We start from the raw sequence: 23,194 nt of genomic DNA on the forward strand, positions 1-23,194 counted from the left end.
AAGAATATTTTCAAACAGAAATGTATCAAAAAAAGGGCTCTAGAAAAGATTTATATTCAGACAATCTATATATACAATCTTTAGAGGCAATCTGTATATAAGATTTTAAGATGCTTCTTTTTGGGTCGAAATTGAGCACTAAGATTAGGAATAAGGAAAGTTGAGGGAAACGGTAGTCAAAGTTTATAAAACGAGACGTCATGAGTCAGCAAAACTTATGTGTCTGAGCGTCGGACTCTCAAGCAAGGAGTCACCAGTTCAAATCAAGCAGCAAAAGTGCATTTAACATTTGTTTTTATAAATTTGTTTTAATATAATTGTTTTTATACGCAATGGAATAGGTAATATGTCTGCCTAAATCAGTTTCGTTTCCTTAAATAATATATTACTTTATATCTTTGTTGTCACATGTAAATCTCTTACCACCGAAGTTCTACTGTGGTGTCAGCACACTTCCGCACACTTTTTTAAGTTTTCTTTGAGGAATGCTTAAAAGCTTTAGGATATAAGTCAAGTGCTTAAAGAATAATTGCCTGATACCTGTAACTAGATATGCGTTAGTTGGAAGGCATATATATAGTATGCTGGTTAACAATTTCCAATTAGAGTCCATTTCCATTGCAGTTGGCGCCATGAACGATCACAAATTGCTGGTGGCCAAAATTGTGGTTATTGTTGTCCTGCTGCTGGTCACATTAATCTTCTGCTTCATACCCTATGTGCTCGATCGCTGGTTCAAGTGGACGCAACGGACGCAGAGCAATGCTCGCGATTTTCTGGCTGTCCTTTGCTTGCTCAACTTTGGCGGAGGTGTCCTTATTGCCACCACATGGTGAGTGCCTTGCAACAGTGCCACATGCTGGCGGCAACGCCCTTCGCTCTGGCCGAGATGCTGATGTGCACTGGCTTCTTCCTGATGTACGCCATCGAGGAGCTGATGTACTTCATTGTGGGACGACGACATCGGCGCAAGCAGCAGGCGCTGGAACAGGCACCCGAACGGGATTCGAAGCAGGAGCTGCAGCAGCTGGAGCAAGTCGAGCCGGAGCAGCCCAATTGGCTGCGTGGCCTGGGCATTATTGTGGCTCTGTCGCTGCACGAACTTTTCGGCTGCATGGCCATCGGCCTGGAGGAGAGCGTGGATACGGTTTGGTTTATGTGCGCCGCGATTGCGGCCCACAAGCTGGTCCTAGCCTTCTGCATAGGCATGGAGATTATGATGGCCCACACACGTTGGCTAATTGCTATCATTTACCTGGTCGTCTTCTCTATAGTCACGCCCATCGGCGTGGGCATTGGCATTGCGGTCAGCGAGAGCTCGAGCGCAAATCAGCCTAGCATTCCGGCGGGCATACTGCAGAGCATCGCCTGCGGCACGCTGCTCTATGTGGTCTACTTTGAGATTGTGGCCAAGAATCATGCTAGCTGGCGCATATTTCTATGCTCCTTGGGTGGCTTTCTGCTCATGTTTGGCTTGCAAATTGCAGGTGAGTGAGTGTTTCGACCTGAAAGATTGGCTACTTAACCTGAGCTTTGCTCTTTTGCAGTCGTTGAAGCTGCGGGCAAATCCGGAAATGAATGCCCTTCTGTTGGAGCAAAAATTAATGACTAAACATAAGTTTGACACTCATAAGTTTTACCAGCCATAAGTTTTACCAGCAGCAACTATAATTGTTTTTCAACACTACGATACACAAAAAGCTCTTAAATTGAAGCTTTGAAAGCTTTATGCTGGCTTTTAAGAAGCTTTTGTGTGCAATTATTCAAAAAGCTTTTATTTATTATTTAAACTCTAAACATAAACTAACCAAAATTTTTGATGAGCTTTAAGCAGCTTTGAAAGCACCTGAAAGCTCTTATCATAAAAAGAAGCTTTAAAAGATAAAATGCAAATTTTGAAATTTTTATAAAATAATAGAAAAAATGTTGGAAAATCTGATATTTCTCCTTATATCGTTTTTTTCAGCACACTTAATTTTCTCAGTGTTGCGGATGTCTGTTCATAGTCTGGCTTACATAGATTAAAATATATAAAGACATTCTTATCGGAGCAAATTAAAATTTCGATATCATTTTAAACAATCAAAATCAATGTTACTTAAATTAGCAACAAAGTCCCGAGCCAGACGGCCGAACGGTCGGGAAGTCCGTCCCTGTAATCTGCTTCCCAGCCGATCATAATTTCTGCTGTCAATCAGTGCACACCTGTATAGTTTATGGCCACCAGATAGGGGTATAAGTGGTCGCACCGTTGGCAGTTCGTTTGCACTTGTGACTTGCATTCGGTGGTGCGAAGATGTACGGAATACAAACACCGCCGGCGGTGCCGATCGACGCAGTGATTATAGCGAGAGATGCGACAACGGGAACGGTGGATCAGCATGCGCTGCTGGTGGCCAAAATTGTGGCGATGGTGGTGCTAATTGTGGTTACGGTGATTTGCGGCAGTTTGCCGTACATGCTCGATCGCTGCCTGAAGTGGACCAAACAGAGTCCAGAGGAGACGCGCACCTCGACAGTGGTGCGCTGCCTGATCTACTTTGGCGGCGGTGTATTGATCTGCACCACATTTCTGCACATGCTGCCGGAGGTGATTGAGGTGGTGGAGCTATTGCAGCATTGCGGCATTTTGGAGCCGACGCCCTTTGCCCTGCCCGAGATGCTGCTCTGCACGGGCTTCTTTCTCATGTACGCCCTGGACGAGGTGATGCATTCGTTTATGCGACGCCATCAGAAGAAGCTCAGCCGCAAGGAGTCGCTGGCCAGCGAAGCCTTCGAGCGTGGGCATAGCATAAGGCACAGCGTGCTGATGCGCAGCACCAGACGCAAACAGGAAGCTTCGAAGTCCGGCACGCTGGATCCGCTGCCGGAGCACCAGCATTGCGATCATGAGCTGCCGCCTGCAGCGCCTGGTCATGGCCACAGTCATATGCCTGTGGACAGCAGTGGCTCCTCTATGCGCGGCCTGGGCATTATATTGGCCCTATCCCTACACGAGCTCTTCGAGGGCATGGCCATTGGCCTGCAGGGCACCGTGGGCACTGTGTGGTTCATGTTTGGCGCCGTCGCTGCCCACAAACTGGTGCTGGCCTTCTGCGTGGGCATGGAGCTGCTCGTGGCTCGCACGCGCGCCTCGCTAGCCATTATCTACCTCATAACATTCTCGATTGTCACGCCCATTGGCATTGGTATTGGTATTGGCATTAGTCAGCAGGCGGATTCGAATCAGCCGAGCGTGCCCTCGGGCATACTCCAGGGCATCGCCTCGGGCACGCTGCTCTATGTGGTATTCTTTGAGATTCTTACCCAGAATCATGCGGGCTGGCGAGCCTATATAGCCGCGCTGGCGGGCTTCGCTTTAATGTTCGGACTACAAATACTTTGTAAGTGAACTGATAGGAATGAAATGCCGTTATTGGCTTTGATTGACACACTCCTGCCTTAAGTTATCAACAGGTTTGTGATTGATGTCAACTAAGCCATGGGCATTAATGATATTAAGTGCTGGCGGAATTTGTTAAATGACTATAACACTCTTTATCTCTTACAGCTGACGAGGCGGAAGGTGCTGATAGTGACTCCTGTTCCTAGCGTGTGCTTGAGCTTACGCATAAATCAATATGTGTGAATTATATTTTAATGTAGCTCTAGTTAGAGTAGTAAATTGTTAACTAATCGGCATCTGTATATTGCCGGTCCATAAACATGCTGAGTATATCAAACAAGCGAATATTGTCAAATTGTGAATAAAGTGCCATAAAACATTTATAAATAGTTTGCAAATAAATAAACCATGTATTCAATATGATTGTCTTTACGAAGTTTTAATTCAAATTTGGGCGCGCTTGCTCCATTTCCTTATTTTTAGCCAGTCCATGTGTACACACTGCTTGTCAGCTGTTAAACTAACAGAATGTGTGCGAAACTGTTAAAATACGTTCTAAGAGCAACGGGCAGTAGAGCTGCTATTAAGGGTACACTTAAAATATATATGAGTTTTAAGAGTCAATTATTTTATTAAATATAAATATTCGTAAAAAATATTTCATCTGTTCTGCCAAAAGTCAACTAATTTAAGTGTGAAGATGTGTCCCTTAAAAACCGTCATATCTACTCCACTGCTTTCATAACAGCGACAAACACTCCCTAAGCGTTAGAGAGTTAACAGTTCACTGAGCTCAACAGCGCGTTAACAGCTACATTTGAGCACAGCAGTGCGCTAACATCGTCTTGCTCATAACAGTTAATAGTTGTGGAATCGAACGGTCGTGTGTACGGATGAAATAAATTGGAATAGCTAAAGTGACAACATTCGTAAAGATTAATGTCTTATTAACTTTCGTGTAGAAGTGCTAAGTTATAAATTAAATAAAAATCGACTGATTTGCTTGAACTCATTTACTTAACTCTACTTAATTTGGCGTGCACAAGTGAATTGAACAGTTTACGAGCGTCTGTTTTTCCCTCACACACTGCGTGTGTGCCTGTATGCGTGTGTCTGTATGAGTGTTTCTGGATGCATTTGTTTATTCCGACCGCCAAATACTACTTTCTTAGTGAACTTGCGTTGCTGGGCGGTGCTGTCATTACCCCACCCTTCCACGCGCCCTTCCCGCATTCACGCATTGTGCAGAAAAAAAATCGAAACTCCCGCACATGAACTGTATGCTGAGTTTTCGGAACTGCTACAAAACGAAAACAAAAATAGAAACAAAAAGAAAAATGATTTAAAGCATAACACGAAATTACGGTTGAATGCTAATGCGTGACACAAAACCTGCGTAAATTTATTCAAAATACACAAAAAAAAACTATTTTTGTACTTTTCCATAACGAAACGCATCGCACAACACTGACAATAACTGTTTACCGAATTGTTTGGCAATTTGTATATAAACAGTAGAAACAAAAAACAAGAAACGCCTACTGAGCTTTAAACTAGCCGACTACTTTTTATACCCAGTGTTTAACGCTTGGAGCCCACTGTGCTGAACTGTTAACATAATCAAGAGCAATAAACAAGTGCTTTAAATTTTGTTTAAATTAAGACTGGATATAAAAAGCAATCGTTGTCATTCGACCTAAAATGTAAACTGTGTGTGTAAGTTTACGATTTGAACAATAACAACAAAAAGCAGTCTATAATGGTTGTAATTTCGCTAATAAACAATTCACGGACACGGAAACCACGTGGAGGCAACTTGAACTCCATTTGAGAACAGGTGAGTTAAGTTGAAACACTTGAATTATTTTTATTATATGCACTTAAGCGAATTATAAACATATACAGTGAAGGCTCGCTTGAGCGGACAGCTACGTCAGCTATTCCCTTTTAAGATGTGCGCAAATACGAAAATAATTCTTAACAAAATTAAAGAATTAGCTGGCTAAAAGAGATGTCCGCCCGTTAATGGAACTTTCTCGGTATACATAATATCCCAAATGTTATCCGAAGGCCCATTGACCTTGTTTAAAGTATTTATTCCAACAAAATACACATACATATATAAATATTCATTGAGGTTGTGTTGGCACAAACACATGTGTTTCATACGGTTGTCTAGATATAGTTTGTATGTTTGTGTATATATATTTATACATTATAGACACATGGCATGATTAATGCTTGCTGGCCGACGCATTTGTTATTATTTTGTCACTCTGAAATGTCTTTGGAATCATATGTTAGCTATTTTTAGTCAAGTACTGTGGAAAATTCTATAAAAAAATGTACAAATTATTTCCAATAATTTACGTCAATGCCGCGTTCGCTCTAAAAAAAAAATATATTTTCCTACTACGTAAATTGGAAAAGCTTTTAACTTTTGGATGGACTATGGAATTGCATTTATGCAATAATAGCTCGATATTCGTCATCGTTTACAAGGAAAAATGATAGGAAAAAAAAAACATTGAGCATTGCTGATAAGGCATAAGCTTTAGATATGGCAAGGCTATATTTAAAGGTACCCAAGTTGAAGATAAATTACAGCAAATGTTTATATGGGCATGTCCAAGGAAAATTTCCGTTCTGATCACAACTCGCTCGATTTGCTAGGCCTTTAATCTCACCCAAAAGCAATGTAATTAATTAATCTATGTACAGAATTAATTAATAAAACCGCCAAAGTGTGCCGCATGAAAATATGGCCTTGGCTGGCAGAAAATTCGCCAAGTTGGCCGCGACAAACAGTCTGCCATGAAACTGGGATTTTCTGCATACACAGCTTTTGGGCCAAGTTATTTGCATAAGCTGAACTCAGTTAAAGGAAACACGCTCAGCCCACAAACACACACACACACACACGCACATCAAGTCAACACAAGAGCAGCCATTTTGTTGTGCCTCCCTGTGCCCAACATTTGAGTTTTATTGTTTTCGTCTACAAACCAACCCCCCCACAGGGCGGATTTGACCCAACTAAGAGTCAAGTGGCACATTCGTCACGTATACATATATATATACAGATGGATATATAGTTATATTGATGGATGGTTGGAATTATGTTGATGTGTACATAAGTGTCTGATGGTTGCTTACAGACACTTTGATGGTTTCGGGCAAGTTTTTTGGTTTTTTGTTTTTGTTCCTTTTATTTTGCCTTTGTCTAGCTGCAAATTTGATTTAATGTAATCGAAAACCATTCTATGGCCACAGTTTGTCGTCGTCCTTGGCCAAAGTCTTTGCATTTTGATGGCGTAATGCACTCAGAAGCCAAAAACATTCTAAACTGGCTCCAAGTAACGTTAGATCTTAACCTAAAAACAAGTTCTTATCTTAAGCAATACGCGCATTGACAGCTGGCAATTATTCAGCATGTTTTAAGGTTAACTTTGTTGAAAAATTGTATTTTGTTAATAGTAAAATCAACTTTTAGTTGGAGCTCGGCTTCTCGGGAACTTGAACAGTTTTGCTAGTGCCATTTATTTCACTTAAAGTTTTTATTTTATCATTTGTTTCAAGCCATCTATTCAGCTGAAAACAAATATTGTTCTGACTAATTTCAGTAAAATCAAAAACCAGCTGCACAGCTGATCAAAAAAACCGGTAAAGACTCTCTGTAATTTTAAACTGGAAAAAACTCCGCGTGCCGAATATTTAATACTTTTGCAATAAAAGTAAGTAAACGGATCTTAAGGGAAGTAGTGAAATATAGTCGGTTAAGTAAAATTATAAAATTCTCTGCTCGGGTATGACACAAATGATTTGTTTTTAGGGTTGCCCAAAATAAGATCTCTGTAAACCAAATTTTTGAGAAGAGTTTTAGTATGTGGTTGTTCGAGCTACTTGATGATATTGTGATCCGAACGCCTTCGACTAGTATAACAAAAAGATGTTGAACACTTTATTAACATTGACTGGACAACGAATTAGTTTGCATAACTTTAACATATAATTACATAACATAACATAACATAACATAAAATAACATAACATAACTATAACATAACATAACATAACTATAACATAACATAACTATAAGCTATATTTATATTTATAACAAATAATTATATATGGTTATTTAAAGTCAGTTTATTTTGTGTGCGGATTTCAGCATTGCTCTCTCCTCTCTCCCCTCATGCGTTACATGCTTGCTAAGGAATTGAATATACCATTTAATGAATGCCTGTACTCGCACAATGTGTGTCAGTGCTAAGAGCCGAACAGCTGATAGCAACGTGAATACAATACACATGCTACGAATACACTCAAACGTGCCAACACACACACATACACGTACACAGACACACATGCATAACATTTATGCATACCTAAAGCAGAAAATAAAAATAAAAATCAATAAAAATAAGCCCCAAACCGGTTCGCAGCTGCTGCGTGAGACGCATTCAAATGAGCTGTTAATAATAATGATGTTGATGGCGATAATGATGATGATGGTGTTGTTGTAGGTGAAAAGCGCACAGACTTTAATAACATTTAAATATAGCTTTAAGTCCGCACAGACAAATTGTGCAGAGATTATAGATAAGGTCGGGCAAATTGTATACCCTGCAGTTACACGCGCAGCGGGGCATGCACTAATTAAGTTCAATACACTGTCAGGCGACAGTCAATGAACTGCTTAGACGCAGACAAGTTTTAGCTAATAATATATTTTAACAGTTGTCTCGTGATATTAAATAACCTGCACAGATAATCAGCGTTAGTTGTATTTTATGACATCAACTTATCTAATCTCTTGCGTCATCCTAAATACGTAAATGCGTATACAGTAAATCATATTTTCCGCACTTGGACGCCAGTTAAACATTGCATAATAATAATAACGAAGTTTTGTTCTGGTTATAATAAGTTTACACATATTACATGGTTTTATCATGAATCGGATTAAATTGCATTTTCCCAACATAAAGTCATCATCGATTATAACTTAGAAGCGATAAACACGTAACTTTTAATATGATTTATAATTGTTACTTTTTCCCAATGCATGCAATTTCTGAATTAATTGTTTCAACTTTTAACTTTCAACTTATTTGGCAACATGGCCGAAGGACACACGAAACACGAAATTGCAATGCAGATTGTTTGAATTAAAACTTGTTTCGGTCTAATTTTTTTTTTATGGCTGTTTCAGGTGCTTATCGCATGACCGTTAACATTTGCATAATTTTAAACGCAATGCGGGCGTAGCAGTAGAAACTAAAAAAAACACTTGCACAATGCACTTTTTTTGTTGCTTCTTATCAAACGTGCCAAATGAGCAAAGTATAAAACGACATTCGCATGCACTTGAAATGTCAACATAGTGCAAATATATATATGTAAGTGTAAGCATACCCGGATTATATTAAGTTAAGATTATGTAGAAACTTATAGAAAGATCTGTTCTGCTTTTAACTTGTGTCTAGAATTTTCCCAATTCTCTACTGCTGATTCTAATCTCTTTTAAATATGTTTATTGTGAAATGAAACAGTTTATATTGCATACGGAAGATTATCTCTAATTCTATTCTAAGAGGTTTCTGGAAATAAAACAAAAAAGGTTGAAGTAAATATGAAGATATTTAATATAAATCTCCGGTTTTATTATTTAGCTTTTCTTAGTTCAAATATATCACAGTCAACTCATAGTCATAGATTACCTTCTTAGAAGTCGATGTTTAATAAAATTAAAGAAAATCCCAAACTCAAATAAACATTTTCTTATAATTGAGCTACGCAATGAAACCAGCAAAAACGATTTTCTTAGATCTATTGCCACTTTTAATATGGCACGTTTGATGAGTGAGTGTGTCATTTTAGAGTTCACACACACGCACACACACTCACTCACACGCACAACACGACCATGGGGTCATTTATAATGTCAACTGGTAAATTTCCACTGGCAGAGGGAAAACAAAGAGCTATACGGCAAATAGTGTTAGTGGTTGAAAACTCTATAAGGCATTTAGAAAATTAAAGACATACGCAATACAAAAGCAAACAAAGGCGAGATATGAACTGCACTCCGCATCCTAACTACAAGGGAGAGCGGGAGAAAGAGAGAGAGAGAGAGAGCGCGAGTAGAGAGTATGAAGAGAGGGTGTGTTTGTGCATATATGTATGATACATATGTATATAACTCAATCAAGTGTGTGTGTTTGTGTGTGTGTCACTCACCAAGTGTCGAGCCGCATCGTCAGTCAGTCGTGATTCGATTTCAAGCCGCGATGGATGCTCAACAACAGCAAACTTTAAACAAACAACATCAACTTCTTATGAATTAAGTTTTGCATTTCTTTTTCTTTTCAATTTCCTTTTCTTGTTTTTTTGCTGCGAAAACAAAGAAATTTATCGCCAGCGGATATACTTTTGCCAAGTAAGTGGAGCACTTGAGTGTTGGAAAACAACCAAAAAAAATTAAGAACCAGAAAAAAAGAGGAGGTTTTGAACAATGGTTTACTTTAACTTTAAAATACAATATGCCAATATACCCCATGCCATGAATGGGGTTTTCTTTTTTTCCAAAATGTGGGAAAATTTAAAATGTATAAAGAAAAATTTGATTTCAGCTTTACTTTGGGCAAGGGTATAGAAAAGTCGAGAATAGTTGATCATTTGATAATTTATAATATATTGACGTTGACTGCGTATGGTTTTTTTTTTCTTTGCTCTAATTACATCATATGCCACTTGTCCTTGCCGCTTGGCTTGTCGAGTCCTTGGTCCTTGTCGCCTACTTTGTCTACCCCTAACGATAATCTACAGCTGGCCGTCTATGTCATCAAGTTTGTCAGTGCGTGGTAAATTTCAAATTTAATGCGACCTCAAAGATTGGCTTAAATAAATATTGAGTTGATATATATACACTTATATATATATATTGGTACCGTTAAAAACTCGTTTCTCGTTGAATACCGTTGCTGCTATCTAAAAGTCAACCAGTTTGTATGATTAACAAAAATTGATTGGCAATTATTCAATTGAGGTTTCGTATAGACACACAGTATAAATACAATATTCATGAATGCATTTCAATTTCGATTTATTTCAATCGGAAAATTTGCTTTCATTTACTGCCAAATGCAAATATAATGCAAATACGGAATATATTGATTATTTTATACATCAGTTGGCAGCGACGCCAAATTAAAGCATTTGAAGATATGACTGAAGCGAATAAATATGGGAAAACAAATTCAATCTATGCAGCTGAGAGGCTGTTGGACTATATAGATATCCTACCTAATATATCAAATATCATTAGAAGAATTATCTGCAATTGTCTCTACCTCTCGATATATCTCTATCTCCCTATATATCTCCTTCTCTATTTCTTTCTTTCTTTCTCTCTCTCTCTCCCCCCCCCCCCCTCTCTCTCTCTCTTTCTCTCTCTCTCTAGAAGTGTCTGACAATCAGAGTCGACATATTCCATACATTGTCTTATTGCTTTTTAAGAAAAATTTTAGTTCAGACTTTCCGGAAAATATTAATGTAAAATTCTACTATCAATATCTATATCTTATAGTTTCACAGTAAAATGTTTTAACAAACCATTCAGCTGATCGAATATTTATAAAGCAACTTTGCTAACAATATATAGGGTCGTAAATCCCTTTTTAAATCTGCACATTTATTTGCAGGGCATAAATATAGGTTGAATTTGCAAATGGCAAGTTATTTAGATTTCCAGTCGAGTTGTGCGCATTTGCATTTAAGCTAATTGCAATTTCAATATTAACCTTTAAACTCCCTTGACGTTTTGACGTGCTGTGCATGTCAAAATATTAAGAAAAAAAAAAGGTGTACCTAATGCTACCCTTATATTTTGTGACCTTGCAGTTGCTTATAGACAAGAAAAGTAAATTAAATATAACATTCAATTCATAAATATGCTAGTAAAATAATAATAAATATAAATTAACCAAATACTTAGACATATAAATATACTTTAATAAATATACCAATAAGTTTATACATAAATTATATATTGATATGCCCAAATATAAAAATAATGTCCCAATATTTTGCATATATCATAAAGCTGAAAAGTGTGTTTTTTAAGTAAATATAAATATATACATATATGCGATGACTTCATGAAAAGCAATTCAAAGTTTTTCCATGCAAGCGAATCCCCAATGCTTATACGGGTCCCTGTATGACAAATTTTCCATTTTTCATACAGCAACAAGGCTAAAATCGAGAAAAATCTCTAAAGAAAAACTCATTTAATATGCACAGCATATACATACATACTTGAATGAACACACACACACTCACACATGTTCAATCTGATATATGTATATAAAAATCAATAGTAACCGCTTTTTGCATGCGGCCACAAACTTTGTCAAGTTTAAGGCAAAATACATAAATTATCCTTTAGCACACACAACGTGTATGCGCGTTCTCTCTTACTCCACCTCACTCTCTTCCCCCCCCCCCCCTCTCTCCCTCTCTCTCTTTTCTTTGTGTGCCCCAAAAATGGCAAAAATGTGCGAATGCTGCCGTTATATTCGCATTGTGTGCCCAACAACAACAACTACAGCTGCAAATTGTACCCTTCTGCGCTTTATAGTTGCCATTTGTCAGTGCTGCAAAACGCAACGGCAGGTGAATAACATCAAAGCATGCCGCCCGTTTCTCTGTGTGCATGCGTGTGCGTGTGTGTGTGTGTGTGTGTGTATGTGTATGTATGTTTACTTTGCGCATTTGACTTTGCCACAGTGACACCTATTTTACATGCACTTGTTTGCCAGTCACACACACACACACACAACCCATTCAAACACACACGTATATTTTACTGCAGCAGGTTTCAAGGGGCACAACTATAAAAAGTTTGCTTGTGTTGCATACTGAAGGATACCTAAGTATATGGCATGTGGCATGTAGCACAGTATCTGTCAGCTCACAGTTCTCATGCGTTTTCAAATACAGCATTGCATTAAATCACTGGAATAAGCTAAGCAGGTGAAAGATGAGAAAGAAAGCAAAGAAACGTGGTTCTAAAATAAACATTACGACATAGTTTTTTTGTGTCTTACTGTTCTTTAAATTCCAATTACCCTTTTTGGATGTTTCAGGAACAGACTGTAAAAATCCTTTTGATCAAACTATAACACAGTGTCTGTATAAGGACCATTACAAATATTTTCGCTTGCTTGAACTTGAACTTTTGAAAATCGCATAGAAAGGCTGTGTTTTAAAGGTTGGGAGCGCAAGATAGACAGAGAGTGTATAACAGAGAGATCAAGAATGAAAAAGGTAGAGAAAGATATATATGCTGTGCAAAAGAAAATGTGTGATTGAGAAACGAAGAATTGAGAACAAAGAAATTGAAATATTGGCAGAAAGAGCGAAAGTTTGTCTTATAGACTGAGCTGGAGTATAAAAAATAGAGAAACTAAATGGAGCAAAGCTAGTTAAAGTTAAAGACTTATCTGGTATTAAAGCCATATAAGCATTACCCGAACATGTGCAAATCGCATAGAAAGGCGATCGGCATTAAATAATAATAAGTCTTCATTATATAACACAAACTAAATCCATAGAGCTATAAAGTATTGCTTATACGCGATAAAAATTGTTATCTGTACCCCACTCTACCAAAATAAATCGATACCAAAATCTCTTTACTTTCCCTGCCCTATATAAAGCACACACAAAGCATGATTGAAGCCTTAACGATAAACAAAAATTTTTTCATATCTTGACTGTGCCGAGTTGTATATACGAGTGTTTTCTTAAGTATTTGTTCTTGCCCGCCCGATTTTGTAAATCCTTTAACATTTCAGCCTGGACACCTCAGGACTAGCGGCTTATGTAAAATATAGTATAAATTATATGCCATGCTAGAGAAAATTAAAGCAGACAAGTTGTCAACGTGCATTTCAAATTAAGCATAATATTGTTAGCAACATTTTTGATTAATTGAATTTCGCAGAGCTCATATAACTGGTTTTAAAAGCAAATTGACATAAATATAACAATTATTTCTGTAATTGTTGTTGCTGTTTATCTATTCTCTTTCTGGCTAGAAACCGCAAATCAATTAACGATCAAGAGCATTCGAATTGCATTTAGGAAGGGGTTTACTTGGGGGGTTTCGGACAGCCGTCAATTACTCGCACCACAGCAATTAAGCAGACAGCAAATAGCGTGCTGAAAAGGGAATCAAATAGTGACAGCTTAAAAGGCGGACAATCCCAATCTTAGCCTTTGGCTAGTGAATCCATTCATAACGTTTGAGGCGTGCAAAGCTAACTGACAGCTGTTCGAACGGATTACACGCATTCACGTGGCTATTATATGTAAATGAATTGTTGAGACGTTCTTATACCCTAAGCCCATTGAATATGGCTAAAAAGGGTATAATTATGTTGTGCAGTAGGAAAAATCTCCGACCCCATAAAGTGTATATATTCTTAATCAGCATCAATAGCCGAGTATGAACGCAAGGATCTCAGAAACAATAAAAGCTAGAGAACCTTAAACAAAGTTCTTCCTAGTGTCCGTGCAGTACGAGTTTGTTTCAGATAACCGATAACTTGCCCCGTTTCCAAGCAATCGATAAATATCGAAATAAAAAATCCTGGTTTTTAAACAAATTTCTTAGCTTTTAATGGCTAGAGTCAGCAAATTGCACATGTAGCTTCTAGAATAGTATAACAATATATTCAGACCAAGTATCTTTCATATCATAGACCGCCCACCCTCCCCCTTACACCTCCAGCGAGAGTGCTTGTAGAAGAAGGTTCAGGATATCCCCTAGTCGGACACTCCCGACTACAGCACTTGTTTGTATTGTATTGTTTCCAACTGAAATGAATTTAATCTTGAAATAAATGTGTAAGCTTTTTAGGTAATTTTCAAAAGTTTACGATATTTTATCACATAAATAAAAATAAAATACAATATAATAAATATAAATGTAAAAAATGTCTAATTAACCTTCAATTAGGACAGCCAGCATCCCCTTTTTGATTTGTTGAATGACTTACACAACTGATTTACCGAGAACCACAAAGACTAGTGTTAATTAGATTGTTGCTCAACAAAACAAATATATAATCAACTTAATTTTTCCTCTAATTTGACTATTTTAAGTTTCAATTAACTCGCTGCTTGTTTATTTGACATGAGACACAATGTCAAAGATTGCTGCAAAACGCTTTAGTTTCTGTTAATTGCACGTGGCTTTGTCGTTTGACACATTTATTGTAAAGCGAACTCAACAAAGTCAAGTCAAGAGCTTTCAGTTTCAATATATCCGTTTGCATGGAATATCTCAGATCACAAATCGAATAAGTTCCGAATCAGATCGCAATTGATTCAATTAGTTTCAAATTGTTGAGCACAAACAATTGAATCGAATTCGACAATTTCTGCATAATAACAATTGATATTTATTGCGAGTGGAGGATGTCTTGAGATTTTTCCTTTGAAGCGATTGTATAAATATATTCCCATTATGATTGCAACTTGAGCGGGACCAATAAAAAACTCTGAATGTGAATATGGATGTGAATGTGAATGTGAATGTGGCCAACTACGCCGCAAAGTGAATGACATTGTCTCGACGTTTATTGCGTTGGCCTAGTTCTGAGTTTGGAGACTTTGGCATCATATAACAATTGTTCTATCACAATTAAACAGCAAAAACCCAAATTAAACTGGCGTAGGTCAGCATCAAACCACTTTTTATTGGTATCAGCCACACACACACATACAGACACGCACACACATGAGTGGAATAATACAGCTCAGATTAGGTCTGGTAATTAAGACATTTAATACAAGGCGTATAAATATATTTTCGCTTATCACGCATATTTTCTTTATCACATCAGTTCCATAAAACTAATTAGTGTTTGACATAATTATTAAAATTTTTACTACATTTGTCGGCTTTTCCAGTTGTTGCACTAAGTTATCTGGATTGGTTGAACACATGAATTATTCTCATTCATATCGTTTCATAATATTTCTATATCATTGAACAACTGCAATTAAAGCGTAATATGGAGAGTTTTAAAATAAAAAATTTGGTATTTCTGATTGGACTTTAAACTTGTAATTTGTCATGACACATGATGTTACCTGCTACAAAGTAAATAAAAATTAATACACGAGGGAAATATAATTAAATGTCTCAATTGCTTTTTATTTAACATCTCATTCAAGTGAACTCATTAAAAGCTTAAATTCTTAATTTATTTCAAATTTGCACTTTTGATTATATTATTAATTAATTATTATATAAGTAGTATATATACTTGTTGATCATATAACTTGCTGGTCAATTTAATTAAGGGGCATCCCCCATTTGTAGAAAGTTGGCGACCATAGTTACCGCCTTACATTTTAAGCCGATTTAACATACATAACATAAAGTTCTCCCCTAGAGAGTGCACGACTATTAAATGCCCGAAACTTCTGCCAAAACCAGAAGCAGTTCAAGATGTAGCAAAGATATATATATACTTGATCTGTATATATATGTGTGTTTATTATAGTTGGTGATATAAGCTCGTTAAACTTAAGAGATATGCTCAAAAAGCAGATTCTGATATCGATTCTTATCGATTGGTGCGTACATACGGTTGGTCAGACTGAAGGACATGGATAGATTTTCTCGGCTATTGATGCTGAACAAGAATATATACACTATATAGGGTCGGAGATGCTTTTTTCTACCTGTTATTGTTCACATGTTCACATTTGCACATTTTCAATGGGTTTAGGGTTAACAAAAAACTTTAACCGTTTGAGAATTTTAAGCGCAAACTCTCTGTATCAACTATTAATTAATTAATTAACCTTTTGAACTTCTTAAATCAACAACTTGCAAGTAAAGCTCGTTTTAATTCACGATTTGTTTTGGCTCTTTTAAGAGAAACCTTTATCTTTTATTATTTACTAAAGGCCATAAATTATTCCCCTGCAAATGTTAACTTAAATTATTAAATTAGTTTAATTATTTTCATTCGCATGATAATAAACAAGGTCGCTTTGATTAAAAACTATCGCCTTGTGCAGTATTAGAATAGCGAGAGCCGAAAGTATATGCTATATTTAATTTAAGTTATACTTAAATCTATTTTGAAAATATGTATATTTATGTGCATATGGTGAGCATTATAATTTACGCACAAGTCGACAATCCAAATGAGCAAAGCAAAGAAACGAGACATGTAAAAATGTCCGGCAGAGAGAGAGAGAGAGTGCACGACTAGAAAATACCCTGAGAGAAAGATAAACTAGCACTCGGCTATGCTATTTTTATTAACCAAAATCTATAAGGTATGTAGGTTAGAGAGATAATGTGAGAGAGAGAGATACTCGATGGAAAGATACCTTCGGCCAAAGATAGAAACATGAATATCATGAGCTAAGCATTGCACTTCAAGAGCTCCGTTGCAATAGCTTATTTGTATATCAAATCTTTTAGTTTATATGTATACCCTATTGCTCTCATAAGTGCAGGGTATTCAAGTTAAAGAGAAACCCATCACAAAAGGCTGTCTACTTGATAGCCAGAGCGACGGGAATGACAAGTGGCCGCGTGTGGGGCAGGTAGTGCGATAACTGCATGCACACATACACCTCCATGTGCATAAATGTATATATGTATATGTATATGTATATGTATATATGTATGTAGTATATGGATGTGTGTGTTCATTCGTAGTACTCGTATGCCCGCCGCTTGCTGATAAGAAATTTATTAGATTAAAGCAAAAACGATTGCCGCGATTACAGACGCGGACATCGTCCCGCCGCCGTCTCTCGGTTTTATTCAGTTCGTTCTGTTCTGTTTTCTGTTCTTTTCCGATTTGTTTCGTCTTTCTGCTCGAGGCTTTCATCACCGAATCTTTTCGCTCATTTTATTAGTCTGCCAGGCAACGAGCCACTGAACTGTTGGCTGCTTCGGTCGGACCATCCGATAACTGAAAGGAGTTAACCTCGCGGCAATTGTTGAGAAATAGTTTATCAGCCATGTGCCTGCACGGTTTTTGTTCTGTTTCGGCGCTCAAAATGCCAACAGTGGAGTGTTTGTTAAATTTTAAATATAAATGTTAAATTTCCAAGAGATTATCTAAGTGAAACGTGACCTGACACAGAGTTCTACGCACAAACGGGCGCAGTGAAGCCTTTAAAATGGCTTTCAATAAGTTTTGTAGTTTACACGCGATGCTTTTCTTAAGATAACTTATTGAAAGAGTTTTTGGCCGATCACGCGACAAGTTCACTGAATTTCCTGTTAAATGACAAAAGAAGGTTCAGCTACAAATTACATTCATTTGGATTACACTCTTAATGAGAGCTATATGTTGATATAATAGGTAATAAGTGATATAACAATATTCAAAAGTTTTACAAATTAATTTTTTTGTTTAAATAATAACAAATATTTAGCCGACGTGAATAAATAACAATTATTTGGTTTACACGGTGTGCATTAATTCATGATACTATATGAAATCATAAGAAATATGTGTGCTAGATATGTGTATACTTTGTGGGACTTTATAGTCCGTGTTCCAGGAAGCAAAAAAAGCTTAGTGCAATCAATTGCCAAGAATTGTGAAAAATAAAATTATTATTACTCAAGTTGTAACGCAATTTATTAAAATTTTATTATTCAAGTTGTAATACAATTTGTTAAAAAATATATATTAAGTTTAACCGCAATACAACAAATATTTATATAATTTAAAAATTACTTAATTCAAGTAAACACAAGCCTAAACTAACAGCTTAAATCGGAGAGTGCATTTCCTGATATCTGACACGTATAAACTTTGTTTTAGTATAAAATTGTTAGCTATGTATGTAACTCACGCTTTCTCAAAATTAATGAAGTGCAGTCGAAAGATAAGAAAAGTGAATCGATTACCTTATTTTATAGTGAAAGTCATTTAGTTATTGTTGCTTACAAAAACTTATAAAAGAGCGTGTCCGGAATTGTAACCGAAACGAGACGGAATCTGACACGTTATCAGTGCCCGTTAAGCAAGCACTGTTGCCAAATTGTATTATAAAGATAATAATCTTAATGTGCCTTTTACTACACACTCGAATACACTATATACTCACATAACAATTGCAGCTTATCAGCTCGTCAAGACGCAAATTGACATTTGATAAGCAACAATTTTTAGTGGATAGTTTAGATAGAAAGTTAACATTTGCCTTTTTCCAAACTCTAATCTCATCCAATTGAAATGCGCCGCACGTTGTTTACACTGTCTACACACATATAATATATATACTATATTTTTAGTATATATAATTAAATGCAATCCCTATCGAGCATTGAACTTGGCACAGCTCGCAGCGTTTATTCAACCAATCGACAACAAATACGTTGAGTTATGTGCTCTCAAGCAGCCGATCCCATTGATAACTGCACAATTGGGCCAGCAAAAAGTCTTATTGGACTTCAATTGTCTTAAGAGCTCGACAATTTCTACTTTATGTCTGCCATGAACCCAAATTCGACTGGCATGTGTACACAAATAAAAACTGCTTTTACTTGGAGTTTAGTATTAAAATATTTAATGTTGGGACACTATAAATTGGGCGTTCCATAAATTAAATTTTTTATTTGCTTTCATAAAATTAAATTCCGTTAATGTTAAACTTTAAAAGAGCTTTAAGCTCTGTATTTTGTAATATAAGATAAAGCTAATTTACTTCTCTTGAATAGTTTTATTGTAACTTTAATGTGCTTTCAAAGCTGCCCAAAAGAGGCTGTAAAAGAAAGCTTTTCCTTTCCATTTCATTCATTTATCTTAAACCTTAAAAGCTATAAATGTGCTTTTAAAATAAATTTAAACAGTGCTGCGAAATTTCTATAGTATGTAGTATGTATGTATTGCCAAAAATACTGAAGAGTAGTGGTATTTTTTCGCTCAGTGTATGCACGCCCACACAATTGGGTAAAAGCCCAGGCCCATTGTTTTTCTGGCTTTTATATTCAAGAGGCGTGTGCACTTCGCATGTTGCAACTAGAACAAATACATATATCTATATATATATGAACATATATGAATGAACAGCAATCTATGCTTAGATTGGGCAAAAATATTTATCAATGGCTTGTGAAAATTAATAAAAATATATCTCACATTGTCTGCCAATTTACGAGTCGTTGTGATTGAACAGTGGCGCCTTTTGTTAATAGATCTTAATGGAAATTCCCGAATAGCTTGTTAAATGCTCTGCGATATGATATATGATATGGAGATGGTATTAATGGTCTTGGCGCTTGTCAAATTGGAAATCATTTATTAAAGCGCCTACAACGAATCGCAACTAATTTTTGTCTTTATTTTTGGCTTGTTTTTGCAGCAGGAGGAGCGACTGTGGCAGCATCAGCTGCTAATCGACTACAACAACAAGCATAAATCATCGTCAAGCAACAACAACATTGCGATTGAGTTGCAAGCCTAAGCAAAGTGAAGAGCAAAAAAAAAAAACACCATACAACGCATTAATCATACGCCGCGTGCGCCACACTTGAAACGCCCTGTGAAAATTGCCCCAACGAAATGTTCGCGAAAAGGCCGCACAATGCGCCGCGCACTTGACACGCGTTGAGTTACCGTTACCGTTACCGTTACCGTCATTACCGTTACGTGCATCGGACAATCGATAAATTTGAAATCGTTTATTTGATTTTTTTGGGTTTTTAGTTTCGCGTCGCTTGTTTTTTATTTCTTTGTGCATTCGTTTTGTTTAGTCGAAGTGCCGCATGTACGTGTCCGGGCTAAAAACGTTTACGGGCAGCTACAACTGCAACAAAAACAACAACAACAATAGGAACTACAATCGAAGTGGCAGCCAATTTAATTTGCAGCCAACATTTACACAATTATTCTCTAGCTGGCCAGTGTTAAATACGTTAACGTTCTTAATGAATGACTTTCGGCTAAAGTCACTTTATCGTGCCACTAAAAAGACAACAACAACTACAACCGCCGCCGCAGCAGCGGCAGCAACAACAACAGCCCTTGGCAGCTCCATTAAAAAGCAAAAGAACAGCAGCAGCAACAAGAAATCCTCCTCAACAACAACAAAATCAACAACAAAGACAACAACAACTTTTGATAATAGCAACATTAACAATCCGCGCACTTACAACAACAGCAGCAAATCGAATAAAGTGTTTCTACATTATATACCACGCGATCCGCGTCTAAGAATTTTCAACAAGACCGCCACGCTGAATAAACACTTGGCCCATCCAGAACGCACTTTAAGCGAATTGAATATAACTGAAGATTTGTGCAATTATGGTGAATTAATTGGCGGCAGTGACAGTGACAACAATAACAACAACAACAACAATAAAAACAACAATCACAATTACTATAACAACGATAAACAATTGAAATTTCAAGGTCTACTGTTCAAGTTTTAAAACCGACAACTTCCAGTGTTGTTAAGTGCAAAACTTTTTTTGTATTTTATTCGGAATCTTGAGTCGAGCCGGATTACTTAGGCTGCGAACACAAAAGCGTGTGCAAATAAAGGTAAGTCCAGTAATTTATTATATGGATATATACAATATATATTAAAAATTTATTCATTTTATTGCTTAAGGTATATTAAATGTATTGTTTTGTTTTTTAGATATGTCTCCATTTTTGGAGTTTGATAATTTTGGAAAAATTAAAATCTTAATAAATCAATAAATTATAATAGTAATAATGATAATTCTTTTGATAATTATAAAGCATAGGTATATTGAATTAATGCAGTGTACGCCTTTATAATATTTAATCAAGCTTAAGATTTGTACAAAATTACAAAAATATTACATATACTCCTTGCAAACTCAAAATATTTAAGAGAAAGTGTTCCTGGCTAACAGATCCCATAATTATGTCAATAATGTTACTTATACTCCTTTCGAACTGAAAATATTTTAGAGAAAGGATTCCTAGGTGTACATATCACGTAACTATGTCAGAATTGCTGCTTTTGCCCTTGGGAACTCAAAATATTGTAGAGGACGGCTTCCTAGGTTTTCAGATTCCATTTTTATGTCAAAACAAATCCAATTTATAAGTCGTATCTTTTTGTTTAGTGCATGGAACACTCCTTATAGCTACTTTGTTTATCTTACTTCTTAGTCTTTTTTGCTTTTATATTATTTACGTACATTTTATTCTTTTTTATACTATATATTTTCATTTTATTATAAACATAAACTCTCAAAATGTACTAAATCTTCAACTTTCGATTCGCAAAGCTCGTTTGTTACATAAGAATAAGCTCTTTTGCATTATTATTTGAGCAAACTGTTTTGAGGCCCGAAAACTCAAGTCATTTTTGCCCATCCCACCCCCCCGTTAACCCCTTTAAGCGTCTACAGTGCTCTATAAATAACAGCAGACGAGCACTTTGAGTGCCAAATGCGAAAAACGTAAACAATGCCGCACATCATAGGAAAAATACTAAAATACAATTCTCGATTTTAAATTCATATTTGTGAAATTCAATTTAAAATCAGCTGCTCGATCGCTGTGACGCATGTTGCGAGGCCTCTCTCGAAATACAAAAAAAAGAAAACAGGCAAAAAGGAAATTGCGCTTAGTTGCTCTTTGTCGCTGCTTTTCGGCTATTTATATGGGGTCAAGTTGAAGGCATTTGGCGAAACTTAATTTTCATCGTCAGCGGCAAATGTCGAAAATTGCCCATTCGAAAAACAGTTTCTGCGCGAATTTGCAAACGAAATGTCTTCTTGTTGCTATTGTTGTTTGTCTGACAGTGGCAACAAACGCGAATTGTTTGCAAACAAAGCAGAAAATAACAACAATAATAAAAATAATAACAATAACAATAACAAACTAACCACAAACTGTTATGGCAAATTTAAATTGTGTCTGAGAGCATTTTAAACGGATGATGGATTCGTGTCATCTTTAGCCCGAAGCTTGGCGCGTAAGTGCAACTTATGCAACTTGCGAACTAATAAAAGCGTCGCAAGTTCTGCACTTTTCTTATAGTTATAAAGCTATGGCAAAAGTTTTCCAATTAATCAAGCAAACTTAAAAGGAATGTAAACTTTTTGACGATGCAAACCCCTTCGCTTTAGTTCCCATGACGCACTTGAGCATTCCTTTTTACTTGGGCATAAAGTGTTGTAAAGCGGTCAAAATAGTGCTGGTATAAATTGGGCAACTCTAAGAGACCTTTGATTCTATAAAAACCCTGAAAGCTTTAATGAATAAAGTGCTTTAAACGAAGTCTGCTTTAAGCTACGTTTATTAGTGTCTGCCAAAGCTTTTAAAGCACTTGAAATGAGCTTTTTATGAAGTGAATTTCAAAGTAAAGCCTTTTAAAAGCTTAAACATAATTAAATTGGCAAAGACTTAACTGATTAAATTTAGGCTCATTTGAAATTGAAAACTCAAATAGGAAATTATCATTTTATTTTAGTTTAATGATTAATTAAATATAAATACAAACTAAACAAGAACAAATTAATTCAATTTTCCTTGCATTCTTTCTCTTTCACAGGGTTGATCAATTGGAAATTTGGATTAGAGCGAAACGTAAGCAATCTTAATCCACCTACAGCTACTTAAAGAGAAATTAAATAGAAATTTTTGCTGAAATCTATGTAACTGTGTTCACAATTAATTGTAACAAGTGCAAATTTTTACAAGCTGCTTTTAAAAAATATTAAAAACAATTAAAAAAATTAAATAAATATATATATTGAGA

The 23,194-nt window shown here is 36.2% G+C and overlaps 3 protein-coding genes across 3 annotated transcripts; all 3 read left to right on the forward strand.

Moving 5' to 3' along the window:
* Positions 1-632: 632 nt before the first annotated feature.
* On the forward strand, positions 633-1,612 carry Zip42C.2 (Zinc/iron regulated transporter-related protein 42C.2). Its single transcript, XM_064688044.1, is given in 3 exon segments — positions 633-828; positions 831-1,487; positions 1,548-1,612. Coding segments are annotated over 3 exon segments (918 nt in total).
* A 645-nt stretch (positions 1,613-2,257) lies between these two features.
* Positions 2,258-3,772, forward strand: Zip42C.1 (Zinc/iron regulated transporter-related protein 42C.1). The gene is made up of 2 exons (XM_064687113.1): positions 2,258-3,383; positions 3,551-3,772. Exons 1-2 carry the CDS (start codon positions 2,297-2,299, stop codon positions 3,589-3,591), a joined length of 1,128 nt encoding a protein of 375 aa, XP_064543183.1. The 5' UTR covers positions 2,258-2,296; the 3' UTR covers positions 3,592-3,772.
* Positions 3,773-4,255: 483 nt separating this feature from the next.
* On the forward strand, positions 4,256-23,128 carry LOC135432203 (tubulin-specific chaperone C). The gene is made up of 3 exons (XM_064687743.1): positions 4,256-5,222; positions 19,811-20,994; positions 22,988-23,128. The coding sequence occupies exon 2, from the start codon at positions 20,214-20,216 to the stop codon at positions 20,880-20,882; it is 669 nt and encodes a 222-aa protein (XP_064543813.1). The 5' UTR covers positions 4,256-5,222; positions 19,811-20,213; the 3' UTR covers positions 20,883-20,994; positions 22,988-23,128.
* The last annotated feature ends 66 nt before the right edge of the window (positions 23,129-23,194 follow it).

The sequence above is a fragment of the Drosophila montana genome, unplaced genomic scaffold, assembly GCF_035044405.1.
Source record: "Drosophila montana isolate Dmon_TW-CO22-7 unplaced genomic scaffold, ASM3504440v1 contig_3200_1, whole genome shotgun sequence".
Classification (NCBI taxonomy): domain Eukaryota; kingdom Metazoa; phylum Arthropoda; class Insecta; order Diptera; family Drosophilidae; genus Drosophila; species Drosophila montana.